Source organism: Mytilus californianus, unplaced genomic scaffold (genome assembly GCF_021869535.1).
Source record: "Mytilus californianus isolate M0D057914Y unplaced genomic scaffold, xbMytCali1.0.p SCAF_10, whole genome shotgun sequence".
NCBI lineage: Eukaryota > Metazoa > Mollusca > Bivalvia > Mytilida > Mytilidae > Mytilus > Mytilus californianus.
The window spans coordinates 22198802-22216616 of NW_026262582.1; the positions used below are offsets into that span (position 1 = coordinate 22198802).

General features: G+C 33.0%; 1 protein-coding gene across 1 annotated transcript; it reads right to left on the reverse strand.

Moving 5' to 3' along the window:
* Nucleotides 1–3313: 3313 nt before the first annotated feature.
* On the reverse strand, nt 3314–17296 carry LOC127717771 (perlucin-like). Its single transcript, XM_052223606.1, has 5 exons — nt 17277–17296; nt 14260–14348; nt 6254–6344; nt 5773–6004; nt 3314–3401 (listed from the first exon to the last, which is right to left on the reverse strand). Exons 2-5 carry the CDS (start codon nt 14293–14295, stop codon nt 3365–3367), a joined length of 396 nt encoding a protein of 131 aa, XP_052079566.1. The 5' UTR covers nt 14296–14348; nt 17277–17296; the 3' UTR covers nt 3314–3364.
* Nucleotides 17297–17815: the final 519 nt, after the last annotated feature.

The window sequence follows — 17815 nt, forward strand, 5'->3', positions numbered from 1 at the left end:
TCGTAAGAATAAATCTATGATCCCTATATTGGATGAATATCCATGAGTCAACACACAATTAAGCTAGACAATTTTTGTAACCAAACATAAAAAAAACTTGTTGGATAAAACATCTTATTTGAATATTTGGTGGAAATTCGTCATTTTCACCTGCCTATTACTGTCCACTCAAGTATTGCGTCAGAATTTGGACAAAAATATTTAATTCAATTGGTGTATATTCATGTAAAGTATTTGTGTTAATCTTATGATGAAAGAAAAGACATTTATTTATGTTCCATAAAGCTCTTACAGGCCTGATAGTAATTTTGCAAGTCTGGTTAGTGTTCCTGTGGCTAAGAGTGAAAAATGCCAAAGAAGAGACACCCACTTCCACCATGGACAATTGGAAATTATAAAATCCACCAAAGCTGCAGTATAGTAATGTTGTAGATACTTTAAACCCTTTGAATTTGTATATGGTGTATATGAATTTACACTTGCAAATCTGTCTTCTCATTCAACACAGAAAATGTTGAAAATTTTATTAATGAATTTCAGCAGCCTTTATTGTGATAATGTTGTGTATAATTGTTATCATTGTTTTGCTCCACAACGCTATATATGTATATTATGTTACTATGAAGACAAATTATTTATTGTTAATTGTGAAATATATAAATTACAAACTGATTTATTCTTAATTTTTCTCTGCAACGTTTGAGTAATCAAGTTATGTGAAGTTAACTTGCTTTAGGTGAATCCCTTTCTTAGTAGAAATTAAAGCATGAAATAAAGCAGTTGTTTCCAGGTGTAAATGTCTGTCTGTCTTGGTTCACCTGACCTTGACCTCATTTTGATGGTCAATTTTGGTTCATTGTAAATAATCCTCATTAGTTGTGTTTGTAATTTTACACGACTGTCATACAAGTGAGAGGTTTAGCTAGCTATAAAACCAGGTTCAATCCACAATTTTCTACATAAGACAATGCCTGTACCAAGTCAGGAATATGACAGTTGTTATCCATTCGTTTGATGTGTTTGAGCTTTTGATTTTGCCATTTGATTAGGGACTTTCCGTTTTGAATTTTCCTCTGAGTTCAGTATTTGTGTGATTGTACTTTTTGTCAGATACTACAGATTGTGTAAGTAATAAATCAACTGTGTTTAGTGTGTAAAATGATTGTGAAATGTACATGTCCCATCTGGTAGGGTATATCTGTACTTGATACTCTTTTCATTGTTCATTTGTTAATGTTTTGTTTGTTTAAATTATCGGTACAAAAAGGTCAACTATGTTTATTGTATAGAGTGATAGTATCGTGTACATGTCAGTCTGGCTAAAGTCAACTCACTTTGACCTCATTTTAATGGTTTATTAGTCAACCATGTTTTCGTAATAAGGTCCGGTTCTGAGCATCTAGAATAATTGTTAGGCTTACATGCCCATCTGGCAGGGTTTATCTCGACTGTACTTCATTTTCATGGTTCATTCCTCAATGCTAAGTTTTCATAAGTTAGATTGTTTTCGGATACTATAAGTGATAGGTCAATCTTATTGAGTTGATAAAATGATGTAATGTGTAAAATCTGTCTGATAGCTATTTTCATGGTTCGTTGATTGTGTCAAGTTTATATAGTATTTGTAGTAAGGCCATTAGCTTGAAGACTCAAAATAAAATTCAATTCGGATCAGAACAATTAAGGCTGTGCACATTGTTTTTGAGTTGCTGTTTCATTGATTCACAACTTGTTTGGACCAGGGTCAACTTAGGCCTTAACATTTTATATTCTGGGTAGAATTTAAAGTTTCTAACATATTAAAGAAAAGTGAAGATGGTATAAAAAACAGTTCTTTGTCATTATATTTGTAAAGGAGACATCAATCTATACGAATTTACAGTGTTTCAAGTTGTGTCAGTTTGGTACATAAACGTTCTAAATAAATTTCACAGAAAGAATAAAAGATCTGCCTTTTTGTCCAATTTTCCAAATTACGAAAACATGAAGTTGTGACTGATGAGATCCCTCACTTGTGCCAGAAATATGAAAATGTGGCTAAGTAAACTCATTCATTTAGATCTGGATCAACAGAGACGGATTTAGGGGCCTCGTTTACGGAGCTACATGAATTGTTATTAAATGCATAGGCTTTTTAAATGTTCTACTAACCTCTAATTTGGGGCCCCTCATTTTCAAAATTCAAGATCTATATCTGATCAGTTAAACAAAAGTACATATACGAACATAGCCATACGTTGACCTATAGTTGCCTACATCCACGTCATTTGAACTCTTGTTGTCCCTCGCGTAACGCGTTGCGGGGGTCATGGAAATACCGGGCGTCCGTTCGTCCGTCCGGTCTTGTTAGCGCTCTCACAGGTACAATTATTGCCAGATTTTTTTAAAACTTATACTATAGGTTATACCACGGACAAGTTCTATAATGGTGGACGATCGACTTTTTTTAAAAGAGTTATGCTCCTTGGTAATATTAAATTTATGGAAAATGGCATCGTTAGCTCTCTAACGGGTACAATTCTTGCCAGATTTTTATAAAACTTATACTATAGGTTAATATCAGCAATATCTCGGACAAGTTTTGTAATGGTGGGCGATCGATTTTTTTAAAAATAGTTATGCCTCCTTGGAAATATTAAAATTTATGGAAAATGGCCTCGTTAGCGTTCGCACAGGTACAATTCTTGCCAGATTTTTTTATAAAACTTATACTATAGGTTAATATCAGCAATATCTCACACAAATTCTTAAATGGTGGACGATCAACTTTTTTTAAAAGAGTTATGCCCCTTGGAAATATTATATTTATGGAAAATGGCCTTGTTAGCGCTCTCACGGGTACAATTCTTGTCAGATTTTTATAAAACTTATACTATAGGTTAATATCAGCAATATCTCGGACAATTTTTATAATGGTGGACGATCGTCTTTTTTTTTAAAGAGTTATGTCCCTTGGAAATATTCAATTTATGGAAAATGGCCTCGTTAGTGCTCTCATGGGTACAATTCTTGCCATTTTTTTTTTTAAACTTATACTATAGGCTAATATCAGCAATATCTCTGACAAGTTCTATAATGGTGGACGATGGACTTTTTTTTAAAAGAGTTATGCCTCTTGGAAAAATAAAATATGTGCAACGCAGGGGACATTGGAACTCTGTTCTTTATTGAAAGTTTTCGCATTGGCAATCTTACCACTCTTTATTTTTTTATGTATACAATTAAACACAGCACAATATTATAATAGAATTATAGATATCAAAACACAATATTAATAACAAATTATATCAAAATTGTTAAAATGCTCAATTTCTTAATGTTCATTTATTTATCCATTTATACTTTATCTGACGTGATTTGACACTTATCCAATAATTTCTCCACTATCCACTTCTTCAGATCTGTAAAAAAATAATTACGTACATGACTATGTCGTTCAACTTATAGCATGTATAGGGCATGCCATCACAACAAAAATAGGGAGGGAGAGGGGATATTGAACTATACCCATGTCTGTCAATTTGTTCATCCATCCCTCCCGCATTGTGTACATGCTGGTTTGTCAGTTTTCAAGCATTAACGTTTTTATAACGCAGTGTTTCAGTACATATAATGAAGGTGAGCATGATATCAGGATTTTGCTTCTTTTGAAATTTCCATAAATGACAAGTTGTTGACTGTAATCATTTATTGTCAAATCATGCATGAATTAAGGTAACATGGTTTTTCCTTCGAAATGATGGTAAGTTATACTAAGTAATTGTTTTGATAAATAAATGTTGCATCTTTATCCACTCAACTCCTGCAGATTTGGAACCAGAATGTTTAATAAGTAGAAAGTTTGTGTACATTTACTAGTCAGAACGATTTTCAATACCTGAACATAGCCCAGCACTTAGTACTGTAAATTCGGAAATTTTTGCGATTTATGAAGAATGGACAAAAAATTGTGATTAATCGATTTCAGAAAAAAACGCATACATATTATATCAGATGTCAGAATACAAGTTATTATTATTGCGATGCGCACCCAGTCACATTATTCACATTATTAAAAACTTCGAAATAATTTCTGAACTGACAGTATATCAAAAAACATGTGAGTGCGTCATATGTCTTATAGTCACCCGATACTTGCAATGACTTGCAGGGTAAATAATATAATACTATTTGCTCATTATACACTTATGTGCAAAAGAGCTTTGTGGATTTATGATTTGTATTACGTGTTCACCTTTAGTGGCGAAAACTCGCACACTGCTTTATCACATATATATGCTGGATTGGATACCATTATAGTAAGTTTGTGCATTTTAACTTAGTTTGTTAGTCAACCCATTAAGGCTCCATAATAATTTTGACACTTCATATAATTAATACATTCACCATTTTTAGATATTTAAAAATATTTTTTTTCAAGGATAATAATTTTGTTTCAAGTTGCACAATACGGAAGTATACTAAGCCAATATGTCCCCCAAAAAAATCGTAAAGATATTGAACTTATGGAATTGAGTTTAAAGTAGTATTATTCTATATCAAATATTTTGCAGATGTTGCATAATACAAAAGAAAGGTCACTTTTTTTTGCTACTTAAAGAAATATAAAAAAGGTGATGCAGCTTGTAAATAATGTCTGTCAGATGTACACAGTGTGTAATTTGTGATCCATTAAAGATAAATACTGCTTTTATCGTAGCTTATAAAGCTTGTATTTTGATAGGCTTATAGAACAGAATGTATCTTATTAATATCCTTGCCTTATTCTTGCATTAGATCTCGTAACAAATAAAATAGGATTTATAAGTGTTGTATCCCTTTGTATATCAAATCATTCTGGCGGGATCAGATGTATATCTTGTCGGAATAGTTTGGTTTGAAATTTTCATACTTAATTTTATGGGACCTATGTTAATGAGATTACGATACGAACACAACAGAAGTGAATTACATTTGTCTATCAGGTTTCAGTATTTATGTTTTACTTAGTCTTCCATATTTGCTTTAAGACTTAAAACTGCATGTTTTAACCTCCCAAAAAATAAAAATAAACAATAAATTGAAAAAAGGCTATTGAGATTTTGTCATTAAAATTTAGATATAGACACATACTTGCAAAAAATAACAATATTTTCCTACAATATGTCTAATACAAAAGATGGTACAGCACTTTGTATAAAACATCTTAATAAATTTCCTTTGTTCACATCTAATTTTTTTAAGAAACTATGTATAAAATGACTGTTTTAAGGATGTTCGCTCCTCTGGTTTAAAATAACAAGCTTTTTAAAAAAAACTGTTTTAAATTGATCGTTTATAATTAACAAAACTTAAAAACAGAAAAAATGTTGGGCCAGTGACCTTGTTTTTGAGATATAATCAATTGAAAATTTGGCTGGAAATTATTCTCTCTTGATTTTTCTACATTTTACATTGGCACCTTTTTTCTTTCAAAATCAATGAAATAATAACAAGGATTTTTTATTGGCTCTACATGGATAAAACTAGAGGATTCCGAATATCTGACAGAAAGTCAAAAACAGGATTAGCATCATCCTGAAGCCAAACAAGTCAATATAACATACTGTGCTATCATAATTTCAGCACATTTGGCACTGCAGCTGCTAAAAATAAGATCGTTTACACAGACAATTTCAGAGTCCATATAATGGCTCTTACTGTTTCCTTCCTCTGTTTTGAAGTAATTTTAGTTTCGTATCGTTAAATGTAATAAATGTGTGGATACTGACACTGCATAAAATTTGTACTTACGGTCGTTCACAGATAAAATATACCCTGTGTTCACAGTAATCATCATTCCAGTTCCAAGCCTGATTCTTTGAAAGTTCTAAGCAGTTTTCTCCAAGTCCTTTATGACTGTTGTCAGGTTGACCTGGACCCCAGTTCGTGTAGGTAAATTTGGTATGCGTTTTAGCCCACATCCATTCACTCTCAGTTACAATATCGTTTCCACCAAGCCAAAACTTCGGAGGATCATAACTACCTGCAAAATCATAACAAGGGGCGATATTTTCATTTCTTGATGTCATATTTTTTTATAAATAATCTTGCTAATATTATATTCAATTCCTTGTTGTTTTTAACATTGCAGGAATGGCAGGCTGATCAACGGCTACTTCTGATAACATTTTACAAAAATTTTCGTATTTTTCTAAATGCTGATAATATTGTTTTTCCTAACCGCCTTGGTTTTATAGCATAGTACCACAGTTATTTTATTTTACCTTCTTACCTCCCAGGTTTTGTATCATTCCATGTACGAAATGATCCTCTATTGCTGTCTCTAAGTTTGCCAGTTCTGATCCCATTGCTCGGCAGTATATCTATGATATAAGCAAGCACAGAAATATAAAGAATACATAATGCGCAAAAAAAAAGAAAAAAGAAAGCAAAAATGACATAAAAAACTAAAAGAAACAACTTCTAGACCCTCAAATATAGAATATTAAAGGATGCATTCGTTATTGACTGGAAGTGGGATACCACAACATCAGGTGATTTTTAAAAATGTGTCCTATAAAAAAAGTTTTATTGTTGACTTTGTCCAGATTTTATGGTAGTGTATGTATGTTTATTAAATGAAAGTTCCGGCCTTTTAATGACATCACTTTTTTTCATACGTTTATTATTATTGAAACACTAGTGCACGTGATATGTCATGTATGTATATAAACTCAATTGCAATATAAATTCAGAGAGGAGTTTTCTTATCACATAACAAAACCAACATTTTATGAATGCAAAAAAGAGTGTTCAGCTTGTATATAAGATTGATTTACAAAGACATGAGTTTACCTCTCTGTAACATTTTCCCTGTTCTAAACCTCTATTTTTATTGAAATAAATGAAAGACGGTGATAATTCACAGTGTAAGGTAGAATTTAGGTACTCATATATTCATTACTCACGGTTGCTTCAGCCCATGTCGCTAAAGTTCTTATAATTTTGTAACAAGACTGGTCATGTTTGAGGTAACCATTCGGACATAGACAATATGCTGAAAATACATTAACAAACGAAAGAAAGCGAGTATGGAAAATAGACGAAATAGTGATGGTAATAACTTCTTGTTGCAAATATTTATATCATCTATGTCTCAAAACCTTTCCCAATCAAGACAATAATCCATTTGACATGGCTAGATACTTATACATCCCGTCAATGTGTTTGTATTATCTTTCATTTTTGCTGGTGTGTTTTGTATATGCGACTTTTTGTGTTTCTGTGGTTCTTATAACGTGACTCTGTACTTAAAAAGATCCCGTCATTATGTTATTGTTCTATTATATGTCATTATATTATTGTTCTATTATAAATTTGAAAATACTTTGAACGACAAACGACAAATTTATTTTACTCGCGTAGTGGTATTTACCATATGTGGATTCTTACAAACTTTTTTCTTATGTGACGTTTACATTTTCTGACGTCAGACACGCGAAGCAATGAATATGGTTTTTAATTTGATAGATGCTTTTGTGCTTTTTTTTGTAAATAATTGTTTGTTTTGATATTGTAACACAGTGATGACTGCTGTACCCATATTTTGACTATTTTATTTATAATGTCTGTTTTGTTCACGCATCGTTGTAAATATAACGGAATTTGATAAGACTGTCGTACAAGTGAGAGTTTAGCGCTATAAAACCAGGTTCAATCCACCATTTTCTACATTTGAAAATGCCTGTACTAAGTCAGGAATATGACAGTTGTTGTCCATTCGTTTGATGTGTTTTGTCATTTGATTTTGCCATGTGATTAGGGACTTTCCGATTGAATTTTCCTCGGAGTTCAGTATTTTTGTGATTTTACTTTTTTCAGTTAATTTAAAAACAGCTGCGCAGTGTTCTTTTGTGTTCTAATGTACACGAAGTTTCAAGTTGATGTGACCACATTTCAGCGGGATATAAACTGTTCATGTGGAACATTATTTTAGAAATGAACCTTTTTGTAAATAAGTCAAAACACTTAGTGGATCAGTCAAACATTAGTGGATCAGTCAAACATTAGTGGATCAGTCAAACTCTTGAATGAATAAGTCTAAAGACTTTAGTAAACTAGCCAAACTCTTTAGTGGGTCAACCAAAACTCTTTAGCAGATCAGTAGAGACAATGAGTTGTAATTTTAAAGTTGCATGAGAAAGTTAAACTACAAAGATTTTATAAAAAAAGGTCTTATAGAATATTTAATATATGGTCAATAAGGATGTTCAACTCCCCCTTCAGTGCATAATTTGAATGATAAACTTTGCACAATGTTTTTACATACGTTGATTAATTGATTGTTGATTGCTTAACGTGTAGTGGAATTATTTCATGAACATCCATACAGATATATACATTGAAGATGTTCACCTCACTTTGTGTACATATTTCGACAGCATGTTTTTGACGATATGCCTATTTAAACAAATATCTTCAGGGTAATTGTGGATCTAAATACGAAATGTACATGATGTACATAGAAAATGTCAAGTAAATATATAATCTTACCATAATCTATCAGAAACAGTGCAAACAAAGCAGCTTTGATTATAGTAAACATTGTCATACCATTAACTCTTTCTGATCTTTCAGAGAGATAAGATTGACCTTGAGATAATTTATGTCAACAAACGGACTAGACTTTGTGGTGAATTTGGTCAGTAGGACTAAGGCACTATTGTCATAAATCGTAGTCTGATATATCATCGTATTGTTTTCATATAAATGCAAGTATTAATATTCCTAAATATTCTTCTGCATTTCAGCAATTTTATGAAATTTGTGTTTTTAAAAGTATTATGAAAAATAAAAAGTTACGGTTTGGTTGCTAATGAGACAACTCTCCACCAGAGACCAAATGACATTAAAGGTCACCCTACGGTCTGCAGACATGAGCAAAACCCATACCGCATAGCAAGCTACAAAAGGCCCCAAAATGCCACTTGTAAAACAATTCAAACGACAAATCAAATATAATATACAGCAACAAACGACAACCACTGAATTATAACCTCCTGACTTGGTATAGGCACATACAGAATATGGCGGTTATAAACATGCTAGCGGGCGCCCATACTTACCATAAACGTGGGCCAGTGGTGCAACGCAACAACACAAGAACACAAAACAAATATGATAAACAGCAACACGCGAAAACTCTGAATTACAGTCTCTTGACTTGGGACAGGCACATACAGAATGTGCGGGGTTAAACATGTTAGCCCATACCTCCCCTAAACGTGGGCCAGTGGTGCAACAGAACAGCACAATAACAAACTGTACAAAACAATAAACAAAAACACAAATATGATGAGCAGCAACAAACGGCAACCACTCAATTACAGGCTCCTGACTTGGGACAGGCACATACAGGATGTGTTGTCTTCATTTCCATTGCTAATTAATTATAAGGTTAAGTTAACAAAACCCGTTGTTCATTGGTCAATGCTAAGTTTTCATTAGTAAGAATATTAGTTTCAGATATTATAAGACTCAGTCATTAATATTTGGTTCATAAAATGATTGTAATTTATAAAGTCTGTCTGACAGATATAGGGTTCATCGAACTTTGTCTTTATATTCTTGGTTCGTTGATAATGTTAAGTTTATATGTTATTTGTAGTAAGGCCTTCTGCTTGAAGAATATCAACATAAAATTCATTTGGATCAGTACAATTAAGGCTGTGCACGTTTTACATGTCCTTGAGATGCTGTTTCATTGATTCATAACTTGTTTTAGAATAGAATCAATGTTGATCTTGATATAATATATAGACACCTGTGTTTTGTTGAAGACAGTATGTTGAACTGAAGATGTCATTTGTTTGAAGTTACCATTATTATTTATGTGAAGTGTTCTTGGTCATTCTTTTTCTACAGGAGACATCAATCTATTAACTATAATTTTCAAATGTTTCAACTTGTGGCATTTTGGTCTTTAAAAGGTATGAATAGATTTCACAGAAAGCTTCAAAGATCTGCCTTTAACAACCAATTATCCAAATAACGAAAACATGAAGGTATGACATACAATAGGTTGGTTCCCTCCGTAATATATTCAGTATGCCTTCGGAATATACAAATAGTAACGTCAAACTTGTCAAATAACGGCCGGGTACCAGTCTAGACATACAACTACTTAGGAGGTTTCTGACTTGGGACAGATACTATTTAGGAGGTTTCTGACTTGGGACAGATACTATTTAGGAGGTTCCTGACTTGGGACAGATACTATTTAGGAGGTTCCTGACTTAGGACAGATACTATTTAAGAGGTTCCTGACTTGGGACATACTATTTAGGGAGTTCTTGACTTGGAACAGATACTATTTAGGAGGTTCTGACTCTGGGCAGATACCATTTAGGAGGTTCCTGACTTGGGACAGCTACATGAGAATGTGGCTGAGTAAACGCATTCCTTTAGATTTGAACCCATTTAAATCTGGATCAGTTAAACAAAAGTGCATACAAGAACATGGCAATATCTTGACCTATTGTTTCTTACATCCACTTCAATTGAACTTTCGTTGATAATTGTCTCATTGGCAATCTTACCACGTCTCCTTGATTTATATAAAATAAAACCCAGTACACAAAAAACTCTTAACTAAATTATCAATAATAAAGATAACAAAACACAATATTAATAACAAATTATAAAAATTATAAAAATTATAACAAATTGTAAAAATGCTCACAGTTCTGAAAGTTTATTTATGATTTATTTTATATTTGATGTAATTTGACATTTATCCAATAATTTCACCACCATCCACTTCTTCAGATGTGTAAAAAAAATTGTTCAAGAATTTATGTCGTTCAACTTAAAGGTAATGCCCTCACAATTAAAAAAACCCAGGGTGTATTAAATTATCTATGTTTGTCTATCTGTCATTTTGTCCATCTATCCATCCATCCCACATTGGGTACATGTTTACCCCTTCTTCAGTTTCAAGCTAGAACTGTATATTGCACATGGTTTCAGTAACGGTGAGCATGATATCAGGATATAGGTTTTCTTTAAATTTCCATAATTGACAAGTTGTTGAACTTTAACATTCTTTGACAAATCATGCATGCAGGCAACATGATTTGTCCCTTGAAATGATGGTGTGTTGTACTAATATAAAAATAAAAAGATGTGGTATGATTGCCAATGAGACAACTATCCACCGAAGTTCAAATGAACTGGATGCAATTAGTTGTTTGTTAGATAAATGGTTCATCCGTATCCACTCAACTCCAAGATTCCAAACTAGAATATTTTATTAGCAGAAAGTTTGTGTACATTTATGAGTTAACATATATTTTCATTACTTGAACATAACTAGGAACTAAGTATATCAAGACTTAGACTACTAGATTACTATAACACATGTGTAAAATACTGTAAATGTGTTATAGTAGTCTTAGATCAAGATATCTTGTTGAAAAACACCTTGGCTTTTATCTAATTTTGCCACACTATGTGGACATATTCTTGATATCATAGTGTTATAATTATACCATTCTACTCGTTGATATATAAACCAAACAGATAATTTAGAAAGTTTGAGAATTTAAATTTGTTTCCAGTTAATGGCTCAAATCACACCTCTCCTTTGTTTTGAGGTAAACTGCAGTTTCGTATCGTCATATGTACATGTAGTTGAAGTGCTGATACTAACACTGCATAACGTTTGTACTTACGGTCTTTCACAGACAAAATATTTTCTGTGTTCACAGGTTTCATCATTCAAGTTCCAACCCTGATTCTTTGAAAGTTCTAAGCAATTTCCCCCTAGTCCCTTGTCAGGTTGACCTGGTGCCCAGTTTGCGTAGGTAAATTTTGTATGAGATTTAGCCCACATCCATTCACCCTCAGTTACAATATCGTTTCCACCAAGCCAAAACTTTGGAGGATCATAACTACCTGCAAATTATAACAAGGGGTGATATTATCATCTCTTTTGTTTATTTTTTTTCATAAATGATCTAGCTAGTTTTATGTTAAATTCTTTGATGTTCTAAACGTGGAAGGAATAGTAGGATGTTTAACAGATTAGATTGATACGCTTTCACAAAAATTTTTTCATATGCTGATGGTATTGTTTGTTCCTACTACTTTTATAGTACCACAGTGACTGTTACGCCTCCGGAGCACCTGAGATCACCCCCAGTTTTTGTTGAGGTTCGTGTTGCTCAGTCTTTGTTTTTCTTTGTTTTGTTTTGTGTACTATTGTCTGTTGGTCTTTTTCTTTTTAGCTCACCTGGCCCAAAAGGCCAAGTGAGCTTTTCTCATCACTTGGCGTCCGTCGTCCGTCGTCGTCCGTCGTCGTTAACTTTTACAAAAATCTTCTCCTCTGAAACTACTGGGCCAAATTAAACCAAACTTAGCCACAATCATCATTGGGATATCTAGTTTAAATAATGTGTCCTGTGACCCGGCCAACCAACCAAGATGGCCGCCATGGTTAAAAATAGAACATAGGGGTAAAATGTAGATTTTGGCTTCTATCTCTGAAACCAAAGCATTTAAAGCAAATCTGACGGGGTAAAATTGTTTATCAGGTCAAGATCTATCTGCCCTATAATTTTCAGATGAATCGGACATTCTGTTGTTGGGTTGCTGCCCCTGAATTGGTAATTTTAAGGAAATTTTGCCGTTTTTGGTTATTATCTTGAATATTATTTTAGATAGAGATAAACTGTAAACAGCAATAATGTTCAGCAAAGTAAGATCTGCACATAAGTCAACTTGAATAAAATGGTCAGTTGACCCCTTAAGGAGTTATTGCCCTTTATAGTCTATTTTTAACCATTTTTCGTAAATTTTTGTAATCTTTTACAAAAATCTTCTCCTCTGAAACTACAGAGACAAATTTAACCAAACTTGTCCACAATCATCATTAGGGTATCTAGTTTAAAAAATGTGTCCGATGATCCCGCCCGCGAACCAAGATGGCCGCCATGGCTAAAAAATAGTACATAGGGTAAAATGCAGTTTTTGGCTCATATCTCTGAAACCAAAGCATCAAGAGCAAATCTGACAAAGAATAAATTTGTTAATTAGGTCAAGATCTATCTGCCCTGAAATTTTCAGACCAATCAGGCAACACTTTGTTGGGTTGCTGCCCCTGATTTGGTAATTTTAAGAAAATTTTGCAGCTTTTGGTTATTATCTTGAATATTATTATAGATAGAGATAAACTGTAACAGCAATAATGTACCCCAAAGTAAGATCTACAAATAAGTCAACATGACCAAAATTGTCAATTGACCCCTTAAGGAGTTATTGCCCTTTGTAGTCAATTTTTTACAATTTTCATAAATTTTGTAAATTTTTGTAAATTTTTACAAAATATTTTCCACTGTAACTACTGGGCCAAGTTCATTATAGATAGAGATAATTGTAAGCAGCAAGAATGTTCAGTAAAGTAAGATCTACAAACACATCACCATCACCAAAACACAATTTTGTCATGAATCCATCTGTGTCCTTTGTTTAATATGCACATAGATCAAGGTGAGCGACACAGGCTCTTTAGAGCCTCTAGTTTAGCCATGGTGTATATTTTATTTTCGACTTATGAGTTTGAAAGTCCCTCTGGTATCTTTCGCCTCTTTTTGCAAATTGTTCTATTGCATCTTCTTACCTCCCAGGTTTTGTAGCATTCCATGTACGAAATGATCCTCTGTTGCTGTCTCTAAGTTTGCCAGTTCTGATCCCATTGCTCTGCAGTATATCTATAATTTAAACAAGCAGAGAAATTCGAGGGTCTTGATGGGTTTACAGAATAGAGAAAAATGGACCAAAAAAAAATAAAGGACCCAAATCTAGACCCTCAAATATTGTATATAGATCTACCATTAAAAGAGGCATTCGTAATTGCCTGGAAGGGGAAGACCACAACAGCTAGTGATTTTAAAAAAATGTGTTTTTAAAGATTTTATTATTTGGATTTTTTCCAGAAGATAGTAGTGTATGTATGTTTAAGGAATGAAAGTTCCGTTCTGTTAATGACACCACTATGTATTAGGTATCTAAACTCTATTGAAATTTAAAGAGGAGTTTTCTTATCACATAATAAAACCAACATCGTATGAATGCAAATAAGAGTGTCCAGCTTGTATACAAGATCAATTTACAAGCACATGAGTTTGCCTCTCGGTAAAATTTTCTCTGTTCTAAACTTTCATCACTCTTAAAAGGAATAAAAGACAGTGTTTTCACAGTTAAAGGTAGATTTTAGTTACTCGTATATTAGTTACTCACGGTTGCTTCTGCCCATGTCGCAAATGTTCTTATCATTTTGTAACAAGACTCGTCATGTTTCAGGTAGCCATTTGGACATAGACAATATACTGAAAATATATAACAAACTGAAGAAAGCGATAATGGAACTTACGTTGTTTAATTTGAAATCGGTTTTGAACTTTACTAGATTGAAAATATAGGACCATGATATTAACTTTTTGATGTATTTCCAGTAGTTCCTCTTCGATCATTAGAATATTTATTAACAAATTTTTTGGTATCAACATAACTCAAAATAAGAACATGTCCATAGGACACCATGCTCCGCGAGCACTGTCACATTTCTGTTTGCTATGAACAATGAAATATGGGTCTACAATATAATTTGGTAAAATAGGTACAAAGTTCACATCATAATAAATATTTGTACCAATTCGCAAGTTGATGTGACCACATCTCCATGGTAAACCAAAATGTTGTTGTACATCAAAGCGAACTTTTAAACTACCTTAAACCAAAACTTTAATCTAATCAGTATACAGCGATATTTGGGTCCAAACCGTTATTTTGAATACATATTAAAAAGTACGTTATCATGAACATGTGTACTAAAATTAAAAATTCCGTGACCACAACTTCAATGTAAACTACCTTCAACCAAGACTTGAAGTGATGTACGATAAGACAAACAAATGAACGCACTAAAGGACGGACGGACGGCCACACAGACTAGAAACATAATGTCACTTACTATCGAAGACGGGACATATAAATTCAGTTGAAAATATCAAGACAAATTGCACTTTAGTAGATCATTTCCATTCGTTAATAGTTATTTCTAATAAAACTAAATACACGCGGTAAATTGGTAAAATAGGTACAAAGTTCACATCATAATAAATATTTGTACCAATTCGCAAGTTGATGTGACCACATCTCCATGGTAAACCAAAATTTTGTTGTACATCAAAGCGAACTTTTAAACTACCTTAAGGTTCATCATAACAAATGGACAAATATGACCGTATTTTCACATCAAAAACTACTCTGTGTACAGACTTACCTGTACAGTTTGGAAAGTTTGAAGGCCTGGCATCCACTAGATATATAAAAGTTAAAATTATTTTGCATATCAGAAAGATGAAATCTTGTTTGGATTATGATGGGCATTTTTTTTCGTTCCATCAGAAGGTGTAAAAATTAACTAAGTTGGGAAACAATTTTGAGATGCTCCCTCTCAGGTAACAACTGGTTTGTATTGTATTGATTGTCCTTGATTGGCATGGACAATAGATATCTACACATCTATAGGTGAGTTAAAGGTAGGAATTGAGTGGACCGTATCAAATGCAACTCGGGTGTTTGTTTTTTTTACATCTTCTGCAGAAAGGAAAAAAAAATGCCCATCAAAATCCAAAAACGATTTTATCTTTCTGATATGCAAAATAAATTTAACTTTTATATATCTAGTGGATGCCAGGCCTTAAAACTTTCCAAACTGCACAGGTAAGTCTGTACACAGAGTAGTTTTTGAGGTGAAAATACGCCCATATTTGTCCATTTGTTATGATGAACCTTAAACCAAAACTTTAATCTAATCAGTATACAGCGATATCTGGGTCCAAATCGTTATTTTGAATACATATTAAAAAGTATGTCATCATGAACATGTGTACTAAAATTAAAAATTCCGTGACCACAACTTCAATGTAAACTACCGTATAGCGGGTTATTTTCGCGGGTGTAAAATTTCGCGATTTAGGTGCAACAAAGTATACGAAAAATCTTGGCGGTTTTTATTTTGGCGGATTCCTAAATCCCAATAAAATATTTTGGCGGATACTGAAATGATTGCAGTCAAAAGTTGTAAACATTGAGAAGTGTCTATTGTTATGTTTAAATGATTGTTTTACATGCATGACGTCGTATTTATTGATTATATTTTGATACAGTTAATCAATAGAATACCGGAACTTAGATCTTTGTCACAAGTGCACAAATCTCTGGTAAATGTTACGGTTGATAAGTTACGAAATTGACCGAACCTTTGATGTACTAATTAGATCATAAAATTCGCATGAGTGACTTGCAACTCTTATATAATTTGACACTAATTAATAAGGATAAAACACCTGACAAAGATCCTTACACTTTTATATTATATATTATTTTAGTATGTAACCAATTAACTATTTACGCCCGACACCCAGGGAACAATGGCCTGTCGCAATTATGTTGTTTAAATTAACATAAACCATCATTGATCCGACAAACGAGAAAAATAGATAGTTTTCAAAACGCTTTGGCTATTAGAAAAGATCGAACGTATTCATAAATTTTCGAGGAATTTAATTTCGCGATTTCCATATACCCGCCAAAATAAGCGGAAATAAACACCCCGCCAAAATAACCCGCTATACGGTACGTTTAACCAAGACTTGAAGTGATGTACGATAAGACAAATAAATGAACGCACTAACGGACGGACGGACGGCCACATAGACCAGAAACATAATGCCACTTACTATCGAAGACGGGACATATAAATTCAGTTGAAAATATCAAGAAAAATTGCACTTTAGTAGATCATTTCCATCAATTAATAGTTATTTCTTATAAAACTAAATAAACGCGGTAAATAGATAATTTTTATATAATAGTTAAAATCTTGGTGCAAGGTGAGCCAAAAGGCGGGGGAAATAGGATATACAACTCCTACTTCAGGGTTCAAACTAATTGTTAAACTTAAGCTAATGTTTGTGTATACATTAATTGTTTGATTGTCACTTGCTTAACGTCAGGTGGCAATCATTTCATGCATATTCAGGACGATATATACTTTAGTATGTTCACTGAAGATATAAACCCCACTTTAAATACAAATTTAGATTGTCACAATATTTCACCAAACATATCGACGGAGGTAACGAAGTTTTAAACGATTTTTCTTTGAAGTCAAATTATACCTTCAGTAAAATTGTAGCTTTAAATACCGAATATACAAAGAAAATTGCAGTTAAAAATAACCGTATTACCATAGTTTACCAGAAACAGTGCAAACAAAGGAGCTTTAATTAAAGTAAACATTATCTTTCAATTCACATTACCCTATCTTTCGCAAAGTGATAAGACCGACCTTGACATAAATTAAGTCAAAATATGGGCTAGACGTTGTGACAAATTTGGTCATTAGGACTAAGACTAAGATACTATTAACATAAATATCGGTATGATATTTTTCAATATACACACTTATTTCACGGGGGTCACCGTGGACGGCACCGCTGCTGGTAGACTTTCAGTTCCCGAGGGTATCATCAGTTCAGCAGTCAATAATTGGGTACCGACTTGATTTATAGCAAACCTTTCTTAAAAGGTCCGTTTATGAATTATGTAATTGCTAAGAAACTAAGGTTTCAACTCCCTCGGGCATGGTTGACCTTAAATAGATTTGGTTATTATTTTCTAGGTCCTTTTTGGTCATATAGCTATTTAACTGTATCGGTTCTTTTACATCCATGCCTTCCAAGATTCGGCTTTGAGCTTTCCTGATATAGGTAACTTCAGAAAAGCG